Raw genomic sequence first — 27,101 nt, forward strand, 5'->3', positions numbered from 1 at the left:
TACATGGTCATGGTGTTGTCTGTGATCACTTGTACACCACAACATTGTATCAGTGGAAGAAAGGCTTTGAACGCTTTCAGAACTGCCAGGATCTCCAGATGGTTGATGTGGAGGTTCTTATCTTGAGTGGACCATAGGGCGTGTACTCGGTGTTGCCCACAATGTGCCTCCATCCTGTCGGGCTTGCATCTGTTGTCACTTGTACTGTGAGTTGAAGAGGTTGGAAGGTACGTCCTATCAGCAAATGAGGAGGGAAACTCCACCACTGGAGTTGCTGAGCCAGTTTTGGTGACACATGAAGACGCTTCCCTTGTTGATCCTTCATAGGATCGAAAAGAGTCAAGAACCAGAATTGGAGGGATCTTATTTTCAAGCGGGCGTGTTCCAGAGCTGGAGTCGTGGATGCCATGAGACCTAGTAGGTGCTGTGCATGTCTCACAGAGACATGAGATCCTGGTCAAAATTTTTGAACAGCCTTTCGTGTCTTTAAGATGCGATCTGGAGGCAGGAATATCCTTCCCTTGGTGGCGTCTAACCTGGCTCCAATGTAGTCCACTATTTGTGATGGGATGAGATGTGACTTCTTGACACTGACCACCAGGCCGAGGTTTTGTAGAATGCGAAGTATGAACTTTGTGTCCCGTAGAGCCTGGTGTCTTGTTGGGGAGACCACCAGCCAATTGTCTATATAAGGATAGACCTGAATCTTGTGTAGACGTAGGTAAGCAGCCACTGGTGCCATGAATTTCGTAAACATCCTTGGAGCTGTTGAGAGCCTGAATGGGAGGGCTCGGTACTGGTAGATGGTGTTCTGAAATATGAACCGAAGGTATTTTCTGTGTTTGGGATGGATTGCTATATGAAAGTAGGCATCCTTGAGGTCTATTACCACAAAACAGTTCTTTTTCTTTAACAGGGGGATTATAGAGTCCAATGTCACCATTCGGAAGCGTCTTGGATGAAGGTAAGTGTTCAACACTCTCAAATCCAGAATAGGCCTGATTCTTCCATCCTTTTTTGGAACGGCAAAGTAGCGGGCGTAAAACCCGTTCCTCATGTGTTTGGGGTGAACTACTTGAATGGCTTGCTTTTGCAGGAGAGAGAGAACTTCTTCTAGAACAGGATCGAAGGATGTATGCTTGACCTGTCCTAGAGGAGGATATTCTGTAAATTCCAGCCAGTAGCCTAATTGAATAATATTTAAGACCCAAGAGTCTTTTGTGATGTTCATCCAGTTTTGTAGAAAGGGTTGAAGTCTGGTTGTCTGATCCTGTCCAAATGGTGTCATGGTGGAGTCAAAGGTACTGCTTAGACTTTTTAGCAGGTGGTTTGTGAGGCTTACGCTGAGATGGCTGGGGATGGTAGTTAGAAGTCAAAGACGAAGCCTGTGAAGACCTGTTCTGAGTTTGGTTCTTAAAAGACATGTAAGGATGAGCCACTGATATCTATTGTAAATACTGAGTATATGGTTTGCGCCACTGATATCTATTGTATTTAGGCTGTTGTTGTACAGAATAAGACTTAGCTGTTTTCTTCATCTTGTGCAGCACCTTGAGATTCCCATCGGTTTTTTCATTGAAGAGCCCCTTGGCATCGAAAGGTAAGTTCTCGACTCGTGTTTTCACATCTTCCATTATGTTAGCTGCTCTGAGCCAAGCGTGTCTTTGTAGAGTGACAGCTGACATGAGAACCCTGGACGCAGCATCAGCTGCATGCCTGGATGCTAACCTCTGGTGCTTAGAGACCGTCTGGGCTTCTTCATATGTATTAAAAAAACCTTGTCAAATATCATCAGGGGTCATTTTGAGTGCTGGTAGAATTCGAAACCATAGTTGTTTTTGGTAAGCCCCCAAGACTGTTTGGTAGTTTGTGACACGGAGGAGGAATGAAATGAGAGAGCAGATTTTCCTACCAAGCACCTCCAATTTTCTGCCTTCCCTGTTTATTGGCGTTATGTGGGATTTTCCAGTGGGCCGGGAGCAGCTAGTTTCAACTATTAAAGAGTTGGGGATAGGATGTTTTAGCAGAAAATTAGTGTCACCCCCATGCACATGATATAAGTTCTCTGTACGTTGTGAAATAGGGGTTGAAACAGATGGTTGGTTCCAAGTGTCTTTCATTATGTCCATTAAAGCTGGTATAAACGTTAGGCTGAGAGGCGGAGATCTCTCTTGATTTATGTCCCCCAAAATAAGATCTTCTGTAGGTGGAACATGTTGTTCAATGTCCATCTTGAGGGTTTTAACCAGCCTTGAAATAATCTGTACATACGACGAAAAATCCTCAGATGGGGAGGAGGCATGGTTGTCAGCTGTATCAGATTCAACTACTTCTCCTTCTGGTAATTCTTCTGCGGACACCTCCTGAGGGGCATCATTTTCAGGAGCAGAGCAGTCAGCTGAAAACACCTCATCTTGGTCTGAAGTTGAAGGTAGATGCCTCTTATGCGAATATCTGTCAATGTCGTGGGAAGAAGCGGTTTGCTGGGAAGATCTCACAACCGCAGATGTCGAAAATGGAGGAGCTAACTCCACAGGATGTTTCCTTGTATCTCTGGCAATGTCTTTTTTCTTATTGACGCCGAGATGCTTTTGACGTCGATGTCTGCGGGGAGACATCGAAGGAGAAGAGGGCGCATATAAGCATTTCGTCTTCTTTCTTCTGTGATGATCACTCGATGTCGAAGGTGTCAGAATAGGAGTAATCCCTTCGGCTTTGACACCGTTGTTTTGTACGCCTAGGCTCGTATTGGTTGGAGTCATTTGATCTATCTCTGTGTCGGTGTTGAGATGATCGAGGAAGCACTACAACATCGCGTCGAGGAGATCGACGTCGATCTGGAGAAGTATGTTTAGTCTTATCTGTGCGCTTTCGAGGCAGAGAGTTCGGTCTTGAAGCAGCAGATGACGAAGATGGAGCCAAAGATGCCTGCCCGGTTGAAAGAGGGCTATGAGGGGCAGAAGCCAAGCTTGCAGTAGCACGGGCAAGCTGGCTCGACATTGGAGAAGGGACGCCTTCAGGTGGTAAAGGCTCGGCTTGTCTCGGAGGGAGCGGAGTAGCTGCCTCAAAGACTCTCGGTCCCGAGAGGAGTCCTTGAGGATAGGTGAAGGTATCGATGCCGAGACCGGAGAGAGTTGCTTGTGGTGGTCTTTAGCTTTAACTGCAGCCTTTGTCTTGGTTTGTTTTATAGGCTTGGTGGATGAAGCCGAAGTTGTCTTTGACATCAAAGAGGAATATTTTTTCGCAGCAACGGTCTTTTTTATTGGTTTATCTGAAGCCTTGCTAACTGAGGACTGAGGTGAGACATTTCGAACCTCTGAAGGGGGAGGTGGGGTGGGTGAAGAAATCTCCAATTCTGATGGTTTTGAGGACAAGAGAGTTGTATCCCAAGGGGGTATTTAAGTCTTTGCTGTCTAGCTTTAAGAGCTACCCTTGTGTGTTTACAGGATTGAGTTTGGTGGGCTTCGCCTAAGCAAAAAAGACAGCGATCATGACCATCAGAAAAGGGAAGTTTTCTAGAACACACAATGCACCGACTGAACGGTCCGGAATGGGACATAAGCTGGCAAAAAAAAGAATAGTCGTACTTTGAATCGCCGCGCGGCGAAGCAAAAAGGCGGGAAAATCCAAAGGCGACCAAATTGGGTAGGAGAAAATGATTAGGGAAGTCCAAAAAACAGTCCAAGGTTGGGGCAACAAGTGAAAGAGTAGTCAGAGGAATTTCCAAGTCAAAATATCCAAGAATAATCAGTCCGAAAAAAGTAACAGATCAAGCTCACAGCGAGAGGTTCCAAATCGCTCGGCGGAAAAATGGAACTGAAGGCTGAGGCGGGCGGAACATGCACATTAGGGGCAACCTCAACTTTGTTACTTTACACTTTCAAGCTCTAGAAGATTCCGAGAGGTCCAGCGCAGGCACTGACTTAACCCTTTTGTGTGCATTCACAAAGGCCACGTTGAAGAACTATTGTTTCCTTTGAACCAAAGTGAACAAGGAGTGGATATGTTACAATAGAGCAGATTTCAGTTTTCCAGGTTTGCAGCTCTGCTCTATTAGAAGCAATCCAAAGGACCTTTTTAAACTGTTTGCTGAACCACCAAACCTTAGAAGCATAGCAACATCTCTTGGAGGCAGGGTGTGTGTGCAAAATGGGGTGGGGCAGGCACATGTGGCCTGTGTGTTGCTCCTCCCCCTCCTCATCTTAGAACTGCAGAGCTGGAGGGGACCCTATCGATCATTGAGCCCAGCCCCTGCCAAGGAGGCACAGTGGGGAACTGAACTGCCAAACTCAGGCTCTGCAGCCAGATACAGTGGACCCTCTACTTATGGAATTAATCCATATTGGAACGGTGGCTGCAAGTCGAAAAGTCTGTAGGTCGAGTCTCCATTGACCTACAATGCATTGAAAACCAATTAATCCCATAACCGGCCGTTTTTGTTCTATTTTTGTTCCATTTTGGTTTTTTTCTGGTCTGTAGGTTGATTCTCCGGCTGCAAGTCGAATCTAAATTTTGCAGCCAGAGAAGTCTGTAACTCGAAAAGTCTGTAAGTCGAGGGTCCACTGTACCTAAACCATTGAGCTATCAAGCAGTTCTTCTGTGTTTTAAACTAAATAATTTTAAGTTACTGATATAATAAAAGCAATATTAGAAGAACTGTAAATTTAAAATTATGAGCAACTAATATATATATATTCCACTAGATCACTAACATGTGAAGGGAGAAACAATAGTAAAGACATGTAGTAAGATTCAGTAATTGTGATTTTTTAAAATCAAAAGACTTGTAGTTTCAAGTTAACATGCTGTGATAATCACTACTTAAATTCACACTAGATACAGTGGTGCCTCGACTTATGAACACCCCTACTTACGACCATTTTGAGTTATGACCAGCTCTGGCTGCAACATTTTGCTTCTACTTGCGACTGGAGCTTCCACTTATGAACAGAAAAAGGCAGGGGGAAAAAGGCGGGAAATTCAAGTTTCTAACTGTAGGTGGTGATGAAGCTGCTTCTTTGTAGCTCTTCTGCCCCAGCAATTAGAGAATGTGCCTCAGAGGAGGCTTGGGACTGCCTCCTTCTGCTTCTGAGTGAGTGTGTATGTGTGTGTTTACAGGGAGGCTTCGGGCTGCCTGGTAAGGTGCTGTTTTCCGCTTTTTAAAAACGGTTCAGGGTGATTTTGCAGCATGGTTTTGAGCTGGGGGGGATTTTGTTTTTGTGCTGTGATAGGGGGTTTGTTTTTTGGTTCCTCCCATTTCCGATGGGTCTTGGGGATTTTTGTTGCTTTTTGGGGTTTTCCCCCATTTCTGATGGGTCTTGCATACTCCCCTTGCTTTTTCCTTTGTTTTCTTTGCATTTCCGACCTGGCCCCTTTGTTCTCTATGCATTTCTGATCTGCTCCGTTTGTTTTCTGTGCATTTCCAATGGGTCTTGATTTCTTTTCTTCCCACCCCTCCTTCAGCTGGAAGGAATTAATTGAGTTTCCAATGAGTCGTGCAGTGATTTTTTTGTGATTTTTTTCTTCGGCCAGAAGGGATTAATTGCATTTCAATGCATTCCTATGGGAAATGGTGCTTCGACTTACGACCATTCTGAGTTACGTCCATCTTCTGGAATGAATTATGGTTTTAAGTCGAGGCACCACTGTATAAAGAAGTAGATACTACAAAATAAAAACATGACACTGAAACAAAGAGAACTAAAAAAAACTCAACTATTCTCAAAACTAACAGGCAAGTCATTATGAACTTTGCCTACCGAACACTGTATTTTTACATCTGATTATAGTCAGTTAAATATATGATGACCAGAACTCTATTACTTAAATATGCTGGTAAATTTCATTATGAAACTGCCATTAGTTAAAGAATTGAAGAATTAAAATTTGCATTCCTTCTCACACACTGTCACATGACTGCTGTGTGAACACAAACGTTGATTCCTTAACAAACGGCAATTTGTCCAATATTTATGTTGTTTGTCTTATACCAACGTATATATTATTCTGGCTGCAAAATCTTTCATATTTTTAGTTACTGTTGTACTGAGTATCACTGAAGAAAAATTTATTAAAATATAAAATATATCAACAAAGGAAGGAGCACATAACAGCCTGTTAATCCAATTCAAAGATGGCTCCATGGAAGGGATGACCAAACTGTAGCCCTCAAAATACTGTCAGACTGCAACTCCCATCAGAGCCGTAGTCAGCATAGGCAATGGAGGGAAGTACTAGGAGTTGCAGTCTAACAACATCTCAAGAGCCACACTATGCCCATCTCTACAATAAGGTCTCTTACAACAGCCTCCATTCTAGAACACTTTCTTAATAGCAAAAGCTAGGAAAATGTGTCAGCATACAGAAGAATGCAGACCAAATACCCTTTAAAAAGATATTCAACCTATGTATCTACTCAGTTAAAGCTGCAGAGGGAATCATCATGCAAGGTTTGGAGTCAGAGGTTGGTAACAAAGCGACCATTTTATGACACTGCATTACTTAGTTACAAACAGAAATAGATCATGAAGAATTTTAAAACATTATCCAAAAACTGGGAGCATGGGCATCAAATGCCCCTCTCCCAACTTTGAATACAAACTGATGGGATTTGATTTTGCAGAAACTGAACAGGAAAGAGATCTTGGGATTATCATAGATATTTTGATGAACGTGTTGAACCAGTGGTGACTGCTATTAAAAAGTCAAATGTTATGCTCAGCCCAACTGAAAACGAAATAGAATGTAAAATACAATTCTCAATATCATACTGTCTTTGTACAAATCCATATTACAAATCCAGATCTGAACTTCTTGGTACCACACCAACAAACAGAGCCTCGTGGCGCAGTGGTTAAAACGCTGTACTGCAGCTAAAACTGTGCTCACGACCTGGGGTTCAAATCCCAGGTAGCCGGCTCAAGGTTGACTCAGCCTTCCATCCTTCCGAGGTCAGTAAAATGAGTACCCAGCTTGCTGGGGGGGCAATGTGTAGCATGTATAATTAAAAAATTGTAAACCGCCCGGAGAGTGCTTGTAGCGCTATTGGGCGGTATATAAGTCCAATAAATAAATAAACAAATAAACAAATAAACAAATAAATAAATATTGTAGAGGTTAAGAAGGTGCAAAAAAGAGCAATCAAAATGATGGAGCACAGAGGAGTAGTTCTGCTATGATGGAAGGTGGAGGTGGAAACACTGTAAGTATGAAATACTGCACAGAGAAAGAAGATAGAGAGAAACTTTCTCTTTTCTTTCCTACTAGAATCTGAGGCCACTCACTGCAACTAAGCAGTAAGGGATGCAGGACAGATAAAAGGAAGAAATTCTTCACTCAGTACATTGTCACTACAACGTAGTGACAGCTGCTAACTTGCATAGATATAGAAGAGGGACACATTCATGGTCAACAATGGCAACCAGTCAAGAGAGCTATGCATCGCCTCAAGTATCAGAGCAGAATCATGGAAGCATAGAATTGTTGTAGGGTTGGAAGGGACCTTGGAGACCTTCTAGCCCAACCCCCTGCCCAAGGCAGGAGACCTCATACCATCCTTGACCCCTTACCATCCTGGAAAGATGGCTGTCCAATCTTTTCTTGAAAACCTCCAGTGATGGAGCACCCACAACAATGGGAGGCAAGCTGTTCCTGCTGAACGGTTCTCACCGTAAGGAAATCCCTCCTTATTTCCAGGTTGGATCTCCCTCTGACGACTTTCCACCCATTGATTCTTGTCCTACCCTCAGGCGCAATGGAGAATAAATTGATGCCCCCTTCCCTGTGGCAACCCTTCAGATATTGGAAGACTGCCACCATGTCTCCCCTCAGTCTTTTCATTAAGCTAAACATACCGAGTTCTTTGAGTCATTCTTCAAGGATTTAGCCTCCACTCCCCTTATCATCTCCTTTTCTCAGTTGCTGGAAACACAAAGTACATGTGCAGTTGACTCATACCCTGCTCATGGCATTCCCATAGGCAACTGGCTGGCAGTAGCTTCAGTGGAGTATTAGGCTAGAATAGCCTTTGGCCTGATTCAGTATAGATGTCCAAGCCATTAATGCTGAAAAATCACTGGAATATTGAGAAAAACTAGCTTCAAAGGATATGCAAAGTACAAGCAAAATATACCAGGGGTAGTGGGGAAGAATATATTTTTGTGATGGTCAAGGATGACTCTAAGTCACAATGCTGTAGCAGGGCTTTCTTCTTCAGAGGACTAGAAAACACAGAGCAGAAATAGCTACTGGACATTCTGCTCCCATTCCCCACCTCCAGGAAATGAGCCCACCTGTGGCTCTGTGAAACTTCTCTTCGGCAAATATTTCAATCTTGGTTCTCCAGTTTCAGTAAGACCAACTTCCCCTGTCCCCGAGCTGGGAGTAGACAGGCCATCACAAAAGCTATGATTTTGCCTGAGGATAGTCAAGGAATTACAAATTGCCTGTCTTTTTATATCCATCCTTAATTATGAATACAGTACTTTACACTGTCTACCTGGATGTCCATTCCATATGTTCAAATTCAGTGTTACTTACTCCCAAGTAGGTGTGCACAAGATCAATGGCACAGTGCCTTAATAACTTCTTTGTTGTTTAGTCGTTAAATCATGTCCGACTCTTCGTGACCCCATGAACAGAGCACACCAGGCCCTCCTGTCTTCCACTGCCTCCCAGAATTTGGTCAGATTAATGTTGGTAGCTTCGATGACACTGTCCAACCATCTTGTCCTCTGTCGTCCCTTTCTCCTCTTGCCCTCACGCTTTCCCAGCATCAGGGGCTTTTCCAGGGAGTCTTCTCTTCTCATGAGATGGCCAAAATATAGGAGTCTCAGCTTCAGGATCTGTCCTTCCAGTGACAATAACTTCTAGGACAGCCTAACCGTTGCAACAGACTCTGTCTTTTTTGTGCTTAATCATTTTTACTTCTCATTGATAGTTCCTGAGGGGGCACAACTACCACAGGTATCTTGGTCGAATTTTGCCTTAATTGGTGCAGGACTGTGTGTGCTCACATCTGCAGCTAAGTCTTAGAGGAGCACTGAATTTCCTACCTATTCCAGGATCTCCTTCCCTTTTAACTATTCTCCAGAGATATTTACAGAAAGGGGATTCCAAGCAGGGAAGACTCATCCCTCTCCCATCAGATATTGCATTTTCAGATACATACTATCATAAGTATCAGATGTCCTGCGGCTTTTCTTGTCAGAATGGTTCTAGAGCAGCAATGGTGAACCTATGGCTCGCGTGCCACAGCTGGCACACGGAGCCCTTTCTGCCAGCACACAAACTACAAGTCACCGGATCGCTACGCCCCTCTCCGCAGCCAAACCTGAGCAGGCGGCTGCAACCACGGTGCTGGTGCCCAGACAGGTGGCGGGTCAGAATCCGGAGCAGCTGATCCTGGCGGTGGATCCGGAGTGGGGTCTGTCCGGGATTCCCCCTTCTGCTGCCATTTCTGGTTCTGCGGCGGCAGCACACTGCCCCCTGTTTTTTGGGTTTTTTTTTTTTCCAGTTTGGGCACGTGAGCCCAAAAAGTTTTGCCACCACTGTTCTAGAGGATAATTTATAAATTTCAATGGTAAGCTGTTTCTTATTTCATTTCTGGTTTGTATACATATGTATTTGTTCAACTTCGATTCTTATATTTTAATTCAGTGTAACACTCTATTGTGTCCTTTTAAAGGAGAAAAGCGGGATAAAAATATTTCAAATAAATAAATAATAAATATTAGAATTTAATACAAGTGTTCAGTTGCTGGAAAAAATAGGCAAGTACTATCTCATTTTAATCTGTCCCTCAGCAGACTCTTGTTTCCACAAAAGATTCCTAGAATAACTCTTGAAAGATGATAGACTAAAAGCTTCCTTGGATTATGATAGGGCCTAACATCAAGATTGTACCACTGATGTTTTCATTGTCAATACTGACTTCAATCAATGAAAATAATATACTCAGAGTACATTCTGAAAGATCTATGTTCTTCAGAGGCTAGTCACACATTTATTTTAAAAAATGAGGCAGCACTGAGAAATAAGCAGCAAGCAATGTTGGCAGCTAAACGCACCTACATTTACCATAATAATACTTCTAGAGGTAGAAATGCTAGAAAATAATTTGTTATTAAATTAAAAGCTAACAAATGAACAATGTTCTATGGCTCCCAAAGTGCTTCCTTAGCACTGACTGAAGTATACCTGCCTTTTAGAAAACTTCTAATTTTCTAAAACACTAAAACAACCAATCATGATGGAATTCATATAAATAATCACAACAAATATATTAAAAACAGGATAACAAATTCAGAAACAACAGTCATGGCTTTGGCTGTACCTGTTCCAATCCTGGCATGACTGTGCCTGACACCAAAGGTCCTCCTGGAAATAGGAAGAGTACAGGTGTCTGGTACTGTCAGGTAATCAACAGTCCCAGGCATACAATGGGGACTGACACTGGTTACTTTCCTACAGAGAACAATAGCAAAAATCATAACTGGGATAATGAGAGAAGAAGCAGTGCGAACAGTATGAAAAAGGTGAGTAATGGAATAGACATCTGGAACAATGCTGAGCCTATCTAGCAGGTGACCTATGGTGGGTCTTGAATGGTGCCTTAGTATAATTGGGGAGCAGAGGAGTAGGAAGACTGGCTACCAGTTAAGAATTTTCCAATAATTTTCTAATAATTTTCCAATAATTTTCGCCTTCTGATGTAGATGTTTTGTTATATCGCTCCACCCTGTCCCAGGAAGAGCTGCCCTCCATCCTAGGACAGGAAATTGAGGTTATGTACTCTGGAACCAACAAAGGGATGTTGTTTGTAGTGCACAGGGTTATGACAGAGGTGTTTAGCTTCTGTCAGAATACTGTGAAAGGGTTAGTCTTCACTTGGCTTCTTGCCCCCTTTCCTCTTCTCCTTTGGTTCCAAGGGTGAGCCATCACATGACCTCATTAGCTTGTGAATGTCTGAGGTGGCAATTACCAACTAGGAGCCCAATGCCACGGTGGCTAGAACCAATGAAATCTGCACTGAGGAAGATGGGACCACTGTCAGTCATGAAATCAAGTCTGTAGTAGTGGTAGTCATCACGGTTAAAGACTTGGGCACTGGAGGCAGTGCTTATAGTCACAGATTTAAAAGGGTGCTGTTCAGCAAAGGTTTCCAAGGAGAAAACTGTCAGCTCCCTCAAAAGTGCTCTGAGTCTAGCATTATGGTCTTCCTGTCTCTGTGGCAAGAAAATGCTTGCAGGCCTGAGTAGTGTGACTCTCACTGAGACAGAAAATACATTTTGAATGGTCAATTGTGAGCTACCTGAAGCTGGCTGGCAGAGTGGTCAGCCTCCTACAACAGGAGAAATGCTCTTCCCATTACAAACATCAGGGACCATGGAAGAGGGGCCAGACACACCCCTCAGAGGGGGAAGGTGCTCTGGCTGGGCTAGAAACAGGAGGGGAAGATGACTGCTTGGGAGAGGAAAAACTTGCTGATACTTGGCAGGATGCTGTGGAATTCCTCACTGATGAGAATGAAGCCTCCTTACCATGAGAAGAGCTGGGAGGGAGCTGGAGGTCCTTGCTAACCTGGGAAGGCTGATAATGTGGTGTCTGGACCCTGAGATGGTTAAGCAAAGGGGCTGGGAAGGAGAGAACGTGGCCTTGGCTCCCATCCTTTCCCAGCTGCAGAAGGAGCCTGGCCAACACTGAAACTGAGAGTTTGAAAGGGCCTGCAGAGACATTCATTTCTGTTTCTTCCCACTGCAAGCCAGAGGGGCATACCAACCAGAGGTGCCAACCTCCAGAGGGCGGCCCTGGACTAGATTCTGCTATTGCCCAAAAGGGCTTGGTGCTGCAAGGAACCCCAGCAACCCCACACCCTGCAGGGGCTGACTCTGCAAGAACTTGTGTTTATGCATCATCTTTCCACCTTTCTTTGTTCCCAATGAAGTTCTACTTCTACCAGAACTTACTGCCTCGTCATGGAGGGAGAGGAGTGGGCCGCTCACATCAATGAATACACAAGTGAGTATTTCATTAAAAATGAGGAAAGTGCAATGGGATGATGATGGGTGGGGATAGCCTGCCATTGAGATAGGAAGGCTGGAGGAAAGTACTGTACAGACTAACTCATTTTTTGGTGGGAAAGCACTCCCATCAAAACCAAATGACTCCTCTTTGCAAAGTTCTGGGACATGCTGCACAGGCACAGGAAAATCAACGTGTGAGTCCTCAGAGACCACAAAGAACTAGTATTTTTGTTTTCAAAACCTATGCATATGGCAAATCAAAATAAAGGGTAGAACAGAACCAGACAGACACAGAAAAATGACATGATGTGACCCTAGATAAGAAAAGGAAATTGAAATGGCCACTATCCTTACTTCTCAGGCTTAAGTGTTCTATAATGTAGTTCTGTTTCTTGAAAATGCACTGAACTATTTTCTCCTATTCCTGAAAATCTACTTGAAGCCAGCATCTTATAAACAAAGAAACACTTCCTTACACAAAGGACTGAGGCTGCACTACTTTAAGTCCTGGGAAATCTAGTGAATTTACGCCAACTTGGGAGTTTTGGGAGTGAGCCATCCATGCAATCAATGAAACATCTGCTATGGGAACCTAGGGTACTGAATCGTTGAGAGTTCCTGTGCCAAGCCACTATTGCACATACCCAGGACCACATATTTTCACCCTGCTTGACACAGACAAATGGTAAGACAGAGACATCAGATGGCTTAAACTAAGAGGGAAGAAAGGCAAAGAAAGAAATAGAAACCCACCCAGAGTCTCAAGATGCTAGGGGCTCTGTTATTTTCCAACAACTTGATCTGTACAATCCATCCACCAAATGATAGAAATTATAAGGTGCTATGTAACAATGGAATATGCCACAGCACACAACATTTAATACTGCTAACCCTATGCTATAATCCATGCAACAGTTGTTGGTGAAACTGTACCACATAACCTCAAAATTTACAGAAATCACTCATGGAAATTATTTTAAAGGGATAAAATAGATAATTAAATTAATCTAATACTACATAGAATGTATCTTTTAGGATTTTAAGAAGAAACTAAAAGAATCAGTCCTGTGCGGAAATGCACAAACGAAGGATAGGAACGATGGGGTTTTGTGAAACATTCATTTAATAGGGAAAAAGCTATTCTAGGTTGTCTTTTCAAATTGTCAGATTAAACAAATCACACAGCATTTGCTGCAACCCATAATTACACATTATTATAGCACACAAAAGCAGTATGACACAAAAAGCTGCTGCAATTCTGTACACTTCCAATAGAACATGTAGGGGAAGTTAATTTTGGCAAATACTTTAAATATTAGCTTTGCATAATATGTATAGGTGAAACTGTAATTAGGGCAGAATGAATCCTTCGATGCTTCTTTCATTTTGACCCTGTAGATGATTACTCTTTGCTAATAAGACCACAGCCATTTGACAAAAAGCCAACTACAGTACCTTGCTTCATTCTTCAGTAAATTTAATAATTACCACTCCTCTTGCCAATAGTTCTCAAATCAGATTTGTTCAATCCAATATTGAGCTTATTAGAGGACAGCTCTGTATTCAGAATTCTTTGGCCAAAAAAGTACTTGAAGATGATGAAGCATGCCTTAGAGAAGGGCACAATGATTAGCCATTTTCTCCACATAAAAAAAAACAGCACGGAGTCACTACAGACCACAAAATCACCTGCTGTTAGCACACAGCTGCTACAAAAAGGTTCTGCATTTATCTAGTCCTTAATACCTTTAAGGAAGCCTAAAGGGAACAGCTTAATATAGCAGGAGAATGACACTACACAGAATATTTCGTATTAGAATTAAAGTCCATCTTTTTCAAATTTCCTTCTACCAAAACCATTTGATATTTACTACAAGAGAAGTGCTATTTTAAATTTCTTCAAGCCTTTTCTCACAGCGTTTATTTTCTGAGGAAAAATACTGTCAATGTGAAGAAGTCTTCTGAAAACAACAAGGGTTTAGATAAACATTTCTGTACAATATAAGCCTTAAGAAAAAAATGAAATGATAAAAGTAAAAGAACCTTAAATCTATACAGTTTTTAAAAATTATAATCCAGCAACTTTGATATCTGGTTGACTGGACAAGTGAAATTAAAATAATTTACTAAAGAACATAAGATATGCATTATGTTACTTGAGTTCTGGTGCACAGAAGGTCGAAGATCCATATTAAATTGATTTTTTATGCTGAGAGAATACTTATTTAGTAAACACAGTTGTAATAGCTCAAAATTACACTGATTTAGTCTACCTTGATTATTACTTTCTATAATCTATAATGGCATTCATGCTTTAGACAAACACTTCAGTATTCAAATCCAGATGATTTGATCCCAAGAAGGAGTTAATTAGGGCAAACAAACCTTCTGTTACTGGCTGGAGTTTTGAAGACCGTTCTGAATCAGGTGAATGTAATGGTTCGGGTTCCTTCAAACTTTCCAAATGCATGAACGGGTCATAATCTGAAGTTGCCAAATCAGATAGGCTCAATGGAAAATATTTTGGGTTGCTAAAGCACTGAGATCCATAGACACATCCATGAAGAACCTGTAAAAATAAATGAACATGACTGAAACCTATACAAAAATTTGTTACAGGTGAGAAAGGTGCAAGGAAGTCAGAGTTTCTCATATGAATTTGTCATAAAATGGGTGAATGTAGATTTTTCTATCACCAGTGTAAACAGGAAGTTATACATTATCTTATTTTGGGAGAAAAGGTCAGAATAATTCAATAATTTCTGTTGGAAAAAGCCAAAGAAGTATACATTAAGTCTATTTATATATATATTTATAGAAACATGCTTAAAAGCCCTCCATCTCCTCTAGTCCAAATAATACAATGGCCAAAATCTTGTTCTATAAATTATGTCTCCATAAGAGTGATGACATCATGTGCAATGAGATTGATTACATGCTAGTTAGACAAGCTACAGGGCAGATGTTCTTAACCATCTCAGAGTGAAAGACACATAGTAACGGGCTCAAGTTATCGTAAGAAGTCAGCTTTTAGTTGACTGTCAGCAAAACTCCCTGTTAGAGCAGTACAACAACAGAACCAATTATCTCAGGAGGTTGCGAGTGCTCCAACACTGTTGGTATTTAATGGAAACACGACCTTCTGTCAGATATACTTTGATTTGGACTCATGCACTGAGCAGAGGGTTGGGCTCTCTGACTTTATAGTATATTCTAAATCCATTATTCCATGACTATCTGATTTTATCTCTTTCAAGTACCAAAAACCAACACATCATGATATAACCACCCTTATGCAGGGGTAATATTAATACTGTTTCCCCAAAAATAAGACCTAGTCTGAAAATAAGCCCTAGTATGATTTTTCAGGATGCTCATAATATAAGCCCTACCCCAAAAATAAGCCCCAGTTCAGTGAGACCCCGTCTTCCACCATTTGTGCAGCAACCAAAATAAGATGACATGACTGTATTTGAATAAATATATTATTGTACATGAAAAAAATAAAACATACCCTGAAAATAAGACCCTGTCTTATTTTTGGGGAAACACGATATACAGAACAGGATTTTGGCCATTGTTGGAGAAACTAGTAATTTCCAGTGTTACTTCTGACCTTTAAACGTTTCACAACTTGAATACTCTTGGGGATCCCTTCCTCCCATATGTACCTAACTGGAAATCATGTGGGGCCCATCAAGGAGATCCTGACAAAAAGTACCATATGAGTGAAGCAGCCTTTTCTGTCATAGCAGCTAGGCTGCACAATGTTTATTCCAGAGAGGCATCTACTTTGATGTCTTTTCAATGACAGAAAAAAAACCTTTTCACTTTCCAAGAATTTTAAATCATGTTGTAGCTTCTAACTGAATATTTGCTTGACTACTATTCTTTGTATTCTGTTGATCTTATCTGATATTTTCAAAGAAATGTTTTATCTTATCTGATATATTCAAATGTTTTACTTTATTATATTATTATATCTGAATCCATTATTTTTATTCTGTGAGGTACCCAAATAACATGTTATTACAGAGTATTCTAAAAATATAAAATAGAATACATAACCATTGATACTTCAGGAGAAACTAGAAAATTAAAAAGAGTCAATCTAGAATGTGATGTGGTAATTCTGATATTTGTACTTTTGGTATGTGGTGGGCATATAAATCACAACAGACTAGATTCAGTATCAGTTCCAACTACAGTAAATCAGTAAGACCTATGTCAGTATTGACTAACAAGTTCTGTTTATTTCAGTGAGTCAACTCTGGATGAGACCAAAACTTGAATTAATCTAGTATGTCAAATATGCTACCATCACACACCAAACCACCATGTTACGGCAGGTCTCCAGGTTTAAAGAGTATGTTGAGACATATTTCTATTTCTGCAGCTTTGATCCTGTTAGATTCTTCTGAACTTTTCAAATGCTGTTTTTACATGTGTTAACTTTACAAAGCTATTTATCTATTTTGTACAATTACAAAATAATGAGTAATAGAATTGTTTGGTTATTTCAATGTTTCTTTTTCTCTTCCTGTCTGTAACACTTAAAAGATTAAACAAAAAGTTCAAAAAATAACATCACTAAAACAAAAGGGGGAGAATACCTTATATATACAGCTGAGAACAGTTTTTTCAGTTTTATCATTTTCAGATCCTACAGTATGAACAGGCTGCAATAGTGTCTTTAATGGCAAAGCCATTATCCAGTCCAACAGACAGAGAAGAAGAGATACCACCAGCTGTAACAGAAAGATTTTTAAATTAGAGATAACCATAAGGAACAAAGTGATTTACTTCCTATTTTTCTTCTTCCTTTTTTAATTTAGCCTCTGCAGAAATCCATCTCAGGAGTCAATAGGAGCATATGTTTTCTATTATATACAACAGTTTTGGTAGAACAAGCATAGATACAAAATATACAGAGCATGACCGACCCCTAAGTAAGTCCATTTTATCTCTGTGGGAAATTTAAGAACAATGAGACTTAAATATATTTCGTCCTGGATAGATCTGATTCGTAACATAGAATTACAAAGGGTCTCTGCATACGTACCTACATGTACATGAATTGCAACAGAAATACATCCTCCTATGTAGCAGTTGTTATATGTTTGAGCAGTCACAGAGTCCTCTTATGTAAAGGGGCTTTAAATATTACCATGGTGAAACAGTGTACAGTAGATTAAAGGAATAAAGAATTTCAGTGTTCCCTTGAGGAACCTCAGAGTCAGTAATGCCCCCCCCATCCATAGACTATTTCCGACTCATAAAGTCCCTCCGCATGGCTTGACAACGCCCTGACCAGAATTGCTTCCTGAGGACCCCATTCATGGAAAAGACAAGACACTAGAAGCCACAACCTCAGAGCACTTGGAATACAGTTCTATAATATTTCTCTCATCCCATATATTTTCCTTATAAAATTCTGTTTTACTCTGACAGATAAACTCTCTGTCACTACTCAGATGTTTTTTTGAGCATAAGGGGGCAGAGACAGGCAGAAGCAAAACTGGATTTGTCAGAAACCTTCCTGCTACTTCCCTCCTATTTTCTGCCAGTGCGCAATTCTTAAATGCAGCCTCTGCCATAGGTGGCAGTATGTCGACAAACCAATCAATCACTACAGTGAATTGGTATACACAAACATCTTGGCCACACACAATACCGTATAAAGGGAATTTCAAAGGTTCTGCATATGACAGCCGTAGGATGAAAAACAGTTTTTGCTTTCACAAACAGGAAATTATGTAGCAGCTGTGTTGCACAGTTCACATTCTGACACATTTATCAATAAACAAGGCCAATGTATCATTTGCAATAAGCGAGGGTCCCCTGGTTCTTTCTGGAGTCTTGTTCATTTTAGTAACCAGGAAGTGGTGTAATAAGAGGTAATGTTATCAGCAGGCTGCATGACATCAGCAACCATTTCTAGAAGCATCTGTGGCTTCTTAGAAGACCTGGCAGTATCAGCACGCCCTGCATGCCAATTAGAGTTGGGAGGGCCAGCCAGAGGGAGGGCTTGCAGGAGTGAGTTGTCCCAGCAGCATAAAAGTGTTGCTCCTTGCAAGTTTACAGTCAGTTTGTGTTAGAGCTTTGGATCAAGTCAATGAAAAGGAAACTTGCATGCCTAAAGATCATGGAGTGAGAACAATAATGGGCCAGCCTGTTCCCATTCCAGCTTTCATCCCAAATGATAGGGTCTCCACCAAGTGGCTAACTGCCTGGGTGGTGACCCAGGTAATGTCAATCCAGAAGGCTTTCTAGTATCTGGGCTGGGCAGTGGCATCAGAAAAAAGTTGACCTGGTTAATGTAGGGATCTGGGCTCAATGCTGCACCATGTTGATACAGCTGTAACCAATGCAGTTGTGGACTCTTTTATTTCCAATGCAATTGTGTGGGACTATGAGTTTTCCTGAGGACCAGGTGACTGAACAAGTCTCTTAGGTATATATTGATAAATATTAATCAGAAATCTACCAAGTGTACCTCTTGTTTTGATAAACCATTAGTCTTAGTCAGAAAGCCACAAATGCTACAGGATGTTTGGGGTGGGTGGGATCTCTGCCTCAATACTAAACAAATGTCTAAACAGAAGTTCATTCTTATGCATAGGCAGCAGAAATGTAAAAATACAATGCTTTGCTCATCCGTAACATTGTACTAGAATCATAAAAACATATGGCAGCATAATATTAAAATAAGCTTGGTTACCCTCTTATCCTGCTCATACGAAGAAGCTTCTGTACTGGGTAAGAGATGAGTGATGGTAGCTATCAGGATCTGTGGACAATAAATACATTCTACAATTCATAAACTTAAAAAAAATCCAATTACTTGACCAATATACTCTAAAAGAAATTTTTAATGACTGCTTAGTAACTTGCCTTTTGAAGAATATACATGTCCAATAATTTAAATATATCTATGCATTGTCTATTAGGTATTATGTTGTCCACTCAGTCCTTAGACCAATCAGCTTCTGCACTAAGGGTGCAGATGAATTAAGCTGTGCACAGAATTTTAACTTGGGACATACTACTCCTATGGCCCCTGCTACTCCTTCCTAATAGAAGTTCCACATGAATTAGTACTCGAAGTAGGGGAGTAAATTGAATTTGGCAATAACTATACAAAAAATAACATTTAAAGAAAGCAAAGGTATTGTAAGAAAACTGCATAGCGAGAAGACGTGTGCAAGGAACATTGTCTTGGGAGATTGGCATAATCATAATTAGGACATTTAGGTTTATGAATTAAATATTCAGAGCAAACGCCATCCACGCCAGAGTTATACAAGGGATATTCAGACTTTCTGAGGAAACACTAGTCCATTGGCAGCCTGTCAAAAAGCAAGTGTGTAGGGACTTGCTGCTGGCCTGACTGGCGGCCTTGCAGAATGCCACGGGTGAGAGGCAGCAGTTGCTATCTCGAGATTTTACACAACAGGCAGGATTAATCGAGCTATGTACTCCCCCCTAGATGTGATATCCTTAAGGCAGTTGTTCCCAACCATGCATAACCTAGGTGTTTTTGGACTGAAATTCCCAGAATCCTTCACCACCTGCCTTAAAGGATCACATTGGTGAAAGATGCAGGTACACACACCTAACTGGGGAGCTGCTGTTAACATCCCTAGGACAAATCACACAGTGACTTGTGCCCACGTGTTTTTCTCATGACCCTGTCATCCCAGGTTTCCTATCAGTGGTTTTGGGACAAGGACTGAACCAGAAATTGGGTCGGCTGATGGTGGATTTGTGCCCACTGCACAGGCAAAGGCTGCTTGCGGCTGTTTCCAAAACATTGTGGCCATTATTTTTCCCAATGAAGTTGTTATTCCTCCTCAAACCTATGGTGTGGTATCCTTGTGGATCATCTCAACCTCTCGTGCTTTTGTCACTTCATCTGTGAACACAATTCTGGGCACCATGGACAATGAGCTCCTATACACCCCAATTCCTGGCAAAATGCAAGCCCTCAGGAATACCATCCCAAAACAAAACTTTGAAACTTTATTCTTATTCACAATCAGCCTTGGTAAGTTTATATCTTATCTCTGGACAAGATGGAGGTCCTGAGGGTGGGTGGCCCCGCCATCGGTGGTTGGGAAACTCCCTCTCTTTTGGGGAAGTGACTCTCACTGTGAAGAGTGAAGTTCGCAGCCTTACTCCATCTGGGTCCATCTGGATCCGGCACTTACCATGGAAACCCAGGTAGCGTCAGTGAGACCACCTATTTCCATCTCTGGCGTATTGCCCAGCTGTGTCCCTATCTTGATGTTGGGGCGCTAACCACTGTGGTCCATGTGCTTGTAATCTCGAGATTAGACTACTGTAATGTGCTCTATATGGGGCTACCTTTGAACTTGATGCAGAAGCTTCAAATGGTGCAGAATGCGGTGGCCAGACTCTTCACTGGGGTGAGAAAATATCAGCACTCTGGATTACTTACATTGGCAGTCCGTTTGTTTCTGCATTGATTTCAAAGTGTTAATGATGACATATAAAGCCCTAAACCATTTAGGACCTTGATATCTACTGGAACACCTCCTCCCACCTAAATCTACCCGGATCACCCGTTCTAGCCAAGATGGGTGGCTGAGGGGCCTAACGTCGAGGGAGGCCCGGAGAGACAGAACAATAAACCGGGCCTTCTCAGCAGTGGCCCCTCGCCTTTGAAACAGTCTGCCCCCAGAGATCTGTCTAGCTCCCTCGCTGGGTGTTTTTAAGAGCAATCTTAAAACCTGGATCTTTAGGCAGGCTTTCCCTTCTGTCACCACTTGATTATTTTTTTGCCATTGTGAACTACAATATTACTGTTGTTTTTATTTTATTATATTGTTTTTACTTTTATCTATTATTGTTAGCCACCCAGAGTAGACTTCGGTCTAGATGGTTGGGGTATAAATTTAATAAATCAAATTTATACATGATCAGAACAAAGGCACTGCCATGGACACATGCATCCCTTTACAATATACCAGTATCTTCATACTGGACATATATCAATGTTTTCTCAATGTTTCCTACCTCTAAAAGCCTCTCCTCTATCTGAGATGGATCAGTTATTTATTATTTATAACGGTAAAAATCATGAAATTCCACCAGGAATTAAGTAAATACATCCCATCATCAACTTCAGCCTGCAACGGTCCATGTTATATATCTACTTTCTTAATAATAATAATAATAATAATAATAATAATAATAATAATAATAATAATAATAATAATAATAATAATAATAATAATAATAATAATAATAATAATGGTGTGTCATTAAATCAATTCTGACTTAGGGTGATCCTTTTCAGAGTTTTCCAAGCAGAGAGTACTCAGAAGTGGTTACTATTTCCTACTTCTGGGGATATCCTTGAACTGTGCATCTTTTCCAAGGCCACACAGGCTGTCTCTTCTGGGATGCACAGTGGGCAATGGAAGTCCCAACCTCTGCCTCTGCACCAGATATCTAACTCACTGAGCTATCCAGTCATCTACTTTCTTGATACCACACTGCAAATAAATAATAAGACAGCATTGCTTCTTGGCCTTTTGACTAAGATCAAGGGTAGTAAAAGACTGCATAAGCACTATGTTATACTGAAAAACAAGACATACATACACATGCCTATAAGCCTCTGGCTCCATCCAAAACATAATACTAAGGCCATCATTTACAGCAAAACCCTACAATAAACCTTAATTTGCTTGACCCCATCTGACATCTGAGATTCTTAGCATGTGGATTGAAAGAAAGCATTTTTCAGAAGGCGGTAACCAATGAAATTTGGAGGGGAATACACCCAAATCAACAAGAACACACTAGCAGTCAGAAACAGTATTTTACCCAGGGCAGATAACAACAAAACCCACTTGTTGTCTTCTATAGTTCACAGCCAATAATAATTATGGGCTGTCAAGTCAATTCCAGTGTATGGTGACTCTTTTCAGTCCAGAGATTTCAGATTATTTCTGTTTCCAGATAATATTTGGAATACAATATCAGGGGTTTTAACATCAACTTATCTTCCAATGTGATATATGTCAGCAATACTCCATAATATTATACATAGGAGAAATGGCCAGTCTTGACACAAAACATAAAGGACACAAAGCCAAAATCGGAAACTGTAGCAATCAAACACCTGTGGGGGATGTCTTCAGTCTCTCAGCATTCTGAGCTCAAGGTTGCCCTCCTTGAACAAATGAATTTGAAAAGGCTGATTCCAAAGCAAAATGGATTGACAAGAATATATTCACAGATTCAATTCAACATCTCTAGATGAGAACAGGAATGAGTTTTTTTTTAAAAAAAATCTCATTACATGTATCTTGCAGCTCAGTTGTTCAGGTTTTTCTATGTTCATAGAATCATAAAATAATGCAGGCACATAAATCAAACATTGAATGCCTCAGGTGTTAGAGCATTCACCATATCCTGAGGTAATTGTTTCTACTGCTATACTGCTTTAACAGTTAGGAAGTTTTTCCTAATATTCAGCCAAAATCTGGCTTTCTGTAACTTGAGCCCATTGTTGTCTGTCTCCTGTACTCTGTGATGGTGGAGAACATATCCTGCCCCTCATCTGTATGGCAGCCTTTCAAGTATTTGAAAAGTGCTATATCTCCCCTAGTCTTCTTTTCTCAAGGCTAAACAAGCCCAGTTCTTTCATTCTTTCCTCACAGGGCTTGGTTTCCAGACCCCTAATCATGCTTGTTGCCCTCCTCTGAACGTGTTCTAATTTGTCAGTATCCTTCTTGAAGAGCGGTGTCCAAAACTGGTCACAGACCTCAAGATAAGGCCTAATCAGAGCTGAATAGAGGTGAATTAGTACTTCACAGTATTTTGAGACAATCCTTTTGTTAATGCAGCCTAAAATAGCATTTGCCTTTTTGGCAGCCACATCACAGTTGGCTCATGTTCACCTTTTGATCTACAATGATTCCAAGGTCCTTCTTGCTCATAGTACTGGAGTCATGTATCTCCCATCTTGTAACTGCGTGTTTGTTTTCTTTTTCCTAGGTGCAGTACTTTGCATTTATCCCTGTTAAATTTCATTCTGTTTTCAGCCCAGTGCTGAAGTTTATCCAGATCATTTTGAATTTTGTTTCTGTCTTCTAGGGCAGTGGTTCTTAACCTTGGGTTACTCAGGTGTTTTTGGACTGCAACTCCCAGAAGCCTTCACCACCAGCTGTGCTGGCTGGGGTTTCTGGGAGTTGCAGTTCAAAAACACCTGAGTAAGCCAAGGTTAAGAACCACTGGTCTAGGGTATTAGCTAGTCCAGCCAATTTTGTGTCATCCTCAAATTCGATCAGCATTCTCTGCATTCCCTAATCCAGGCCACTTGTTACTTCTACTCAGTTTGAAAAGGGCCTATTAATCATCAATCTCTGAGTATAATTCTGTAGCCAACTCTGTAGCCACCTGAAAGTTGTTCAATCTAGCCCACACCTAGTTAATTTGCTAATCAGAATATCATGGGATACTTTTCAAAAGCTTTGTTGAAGTCAAGATATATTACGTCTACAGCATTATCTCTTTCAGTGAAGTTACTTGATCAAAAAATCAGTTAGTGGTGGAATTTGTCCTTGACAAATCCGTGTTGGCTTCTAGCTATTACTGCTTGGTTTTCTAGGTGTCTGCATAGTAACCTCTTTATAATCTGTTCCAGAATTTTCCTTGGGATTGATGTCAGGGTGACTGGTCTGTAATTCCCAGACTCCTCCCTTTTGCCCTATTTGAAGATAGGGAAAACATTCGCTATCCCTCAATCATCTGGCACCTCACCCATTTCCTATGATTTCAAGAAAATAATGGACAGCGGTTCCGAGAGTTCTTCAACCAGTTCCTTTGGGATTTTAACTTGTTCAAGGTAATAAAGCATTCCTCGACTGTATTCTCAAAGGCTATTTGTATTCCTCGACTGTTTATCAGTCTCCAGCTGCAGCCCCCCACACTTGCATCTCCTGTTTGTAGCGTCATAATCTGTCCTTTGGGAAAAGACTGAGCTAAAATAGGAATTGAGCATTACTGCCTTTTCTTTGTCAACTGTTATCATTTTTCCATCTCCATTGAGTTACTGAGCCACTGTTTCTTTTCTTTGTCTTTTGCTACATTGAATTACTGAGCCACTGTTCCTTTTCTTTGTCTTTTGCTACGCAGAGAGCTGAAGAATGCTTTTTTTTGTTGCTTTTAGTGTCTCTAGCTAACCTCCCTGCAATTCCTTGCTACTTGTCTGTACTCTTCCTTTGTGGCCTGGCCTTGTTTCCACTTCCTATCTCTTTCTGTCTTTTTTTCTTTTCCAGGTCTGCTTTGAGCTTTTCGTGAAACCACACTGGCCTTTTTTGCTGTCTCCCACTTCTTTTTCTTGTTGGAATAGGTTTTAGTTTTGGCTTTAGAACTTCCTTTTGAAGAAATTCCCACCCTTCTTGGACTCCTTTTCATGTTAGGATCTCTTGCCATAGGACCTTATTTATGATTGTCCAGAGATTATTAAAATTGGCTTTTTAAAAATCAAGCATATATGTGTGTCTACGATCTGCTTTGGTTTCCTTTGAAATTAAAAATTGTAGCAGAACATGGTCACTCTCACCCAGAGGTCACCTTACTGTCACTTCCTCCTCCAAGTCATCTCTACTGGTTAGAATCAAGTCAGGGATAGCTATAGTTTATTTCTCCACTTTTTATGAGAGAAAATATCAGCCACACAAGTCAGGATTTTCTTGGAGAGCTCATACTTGATGGAATTGGCCACCCAACAGATATCAGAACAATATTTTACAACTGTTTGTTTTATGACAATGGTCTGAATAATTCTGTCTGTAATGTTCATACTCCTATTCATAGAATCATAGAAAAGTGAAGTTGGAAGGGGCCTACAAGGCCATCACGTCCAACCCCTGCTCAATGCAGGAATACAATCAAAGCATATCTGGCAGGTGATTATCTAACTTTTTCATGAATGCCTCCAGTGTTGGAGCACTGACCAACTCCCAAGGTAACTGGTTCCACTATCGGAGTGCTCTAACAGTTAGGACGTTTTTCCTGATAGTCAACCGAAATCTGGCTTCCTTTAACTTGAGCCCATTGTTGCGTGTCCTGCACTCTGGGATGATTGAGAACAGATCTTGCCCCTTCTTTGTATGACAGCCTTTAAAACTGAAAAGTGCTATCATATCAACCCCCAAGTCTTCTTTTCTCAAGGCTAAACATGCCCAATTCTTTCAGCCTTTCTTCATAAGGCTTGGGTTCCAGCCCCTTGATCATCCTTGTCACCCTCTGAACTTCTTCCAATTTGTTAGCATTCTTCTTGAAGTGTGGCGTACAGAACTAAACACAATACTCAAGGTGAGGCCTTGCTCTAACTGCTATACTAAACCCTACTCATAGGTAAAGGTTCCCCTTGACAATTTTTGTCCAGGTGCGTTCGACTCTAGGGGGTGGTGCTCATCCCCGTTTCCAAGCCATAGAGCTAGCGTTTGTCCGAAGACAATCTTCTGTGGTCATATGGCCAGTGTGACTCAGACACGGAACGCCATTACCTTCTCACCAAGGTGGTCCCTATTTATCTACTTGCATTTGCATGCTTTTGAACCGCTAAGTTGGCGGGAGCTGGGACAAGCAACAGGCGCTCACTCTATCACGTGGATTCGATCTTACAGCTGAAGATCTACAGACCTTACAGCACAGCAGCTCCACCATGTCCCTAAACCCTCCTCATACTACTTTATATTGAACCTCTGAAAAGACACTCCCTTTCTTCTATGTGTTAATCTGCTTTTTTAAATGCTTACACTTTGTTTATCCACTTGTCACTCACTAATGACTTTCGAATGACTCTTAACAACCACTATTAAGGTCTCTATTTGTCATCCCCCACAAGCACTGCCCATTATCCTTAAGAACTGCTGACTGAGGATCACCAAGTTAGATCTTTGCATTTCCATTAAATGTCAAATACCCACCTTCCCCCTATTATGTAAGTGTCTGTCAGCAGAAATAACATTTTATATATCTGAAGAAGTGGGCTACAGTTCAGAAAAGATTACGATAAATAAAATTGTGGGCAAAAAGATTCTCTTGTTTTTCTTGCAGCAAACTAACCTTGTTAACTAACCTTAACTATTTATATGTTAATGTTGGAAACTTAGAGCAAGAACAGTGGAGTAACTGGTACAAGAAAACAACACTGATATAACGTGTATACTAAAAATCTATTAGAAAAGTAACATTTGATGAGAAGCAGTTGCCACCAATGTAAAATTGAAAGAATGCCAGGCAAAAAAATGGAATGGAAGATTTGCTTTACATTAAACTGTCACAGAAAATGAATATCAAGAAGCTCATGAAACTTACCTATATAGTAACTGTGAATAGATATATCAGGACCAAAAAAGGAATAAATTAGGGACCTATTATTTTAATCTACCTCAATGAAGACTGCCATAGTGATACTGAAAAATAAACCATGAAAGAAACCAAAGAAGGTGTATAATCACTGGCTAATTATTCATAATTATTTGGTAAGGAGAAATGAACACTTTATATATATGTTTACAATACTATTCAAGCCCAGCTAATGTTAGAACAAAAAGCCATTTGTATTGTTTTACCTGATCCTGACTGCAACAAATAATTAAAAGTGTAAACAAAAACACTTCTGCCCTGAATCTGAATTCCCACTGATTAAAACCGGTGAATACCAATCAATTAAAAGTGAACAACTATAATACTGCACTGTATACTACTGTATAAGCTATGTTTTTCTTCAATTACACTGATTTGGACTACATAACTAAGCAGCCTATAAAACAGTACACCATGGAAAACACTCCAAAAATATGGAATTAACTGTATGTATCATGTAATTCTATCCTAAAGGGTAGTGTTGCTTCAGGGACACTCCATGACATATTCTGCCTTCTTTCTGAAGAAACTCCAAAAGCAGTAAAATATCCAATAATCTGCAGCAATTTTTTATACATATGCACTTTTTCAGTCACAAAATTTACTTTAATCCTTTCCTTGATGAATTATGTTATGTTTCTAGAAACCTAAGCTATAAAACAA

The 27,101-nt window shown here is 40.8% G+C and overlaps 1 protein-coding gene across 18 annotated transcripts in view; it reads right to left on the reverse strand.

Moving 5' to 3' along the window:
• The window catches only part of RALGAPA1 (Ral GTPase activating protein catalytic subunit alpha 1), a 208,115-nt gene that overhangs the window by 53,229 nt on the left and 127,785 nt on the right, over window positions 1-27,101 (reverse strand). For 17 of the 18 annotated variants that reach the window (XR_013544636.1, XR_012082600.2, XM_072986374.2 and 14 more), the window contains 3 exons: window positions 18,745-18,813; window positions 16,637-16,771; window positions 14,409-14,592 (listed from right to left, as the gene is read on the reverse strand). Coding sequence is in view for 16 of the 18 variants with exons in the window: in XM_072986374.2 (XP_072842475.1) it covers window positions 14,409-14,592; window positions 16,637-16,771; window positions 18,745-18,813 (388 nt within the window). In the remaining 2 variants the exon portion in view is untranslated. Of the gene's footprint in view, window positions 1-10,333; window positions 10,465-14,408; window positions 14,593-16,636; window positions 16,772-18,744; window positions 18,814-27,101 lie in introns of those variants that run through there. The other variant, XM_078392419.1, reaches the window with a different exon arrangement.

The sequence above is a fragment of the Pogona vitticeps genome, chromosome 1 (assembly GCF_051106095.1).
Source record: "Pogona vitticeps strain Pit_001003342236 chromosome 1, PviZW2.1, whole genome shotgun sequence".
In the NCBI taxonomy this organism is placed as follows: domain Eukaryota; kingdom Metazoa; phylum Chordata; class Lepidosauria; order Squamata; family Agamidae; genus Pogona; species Pogona vitticeps.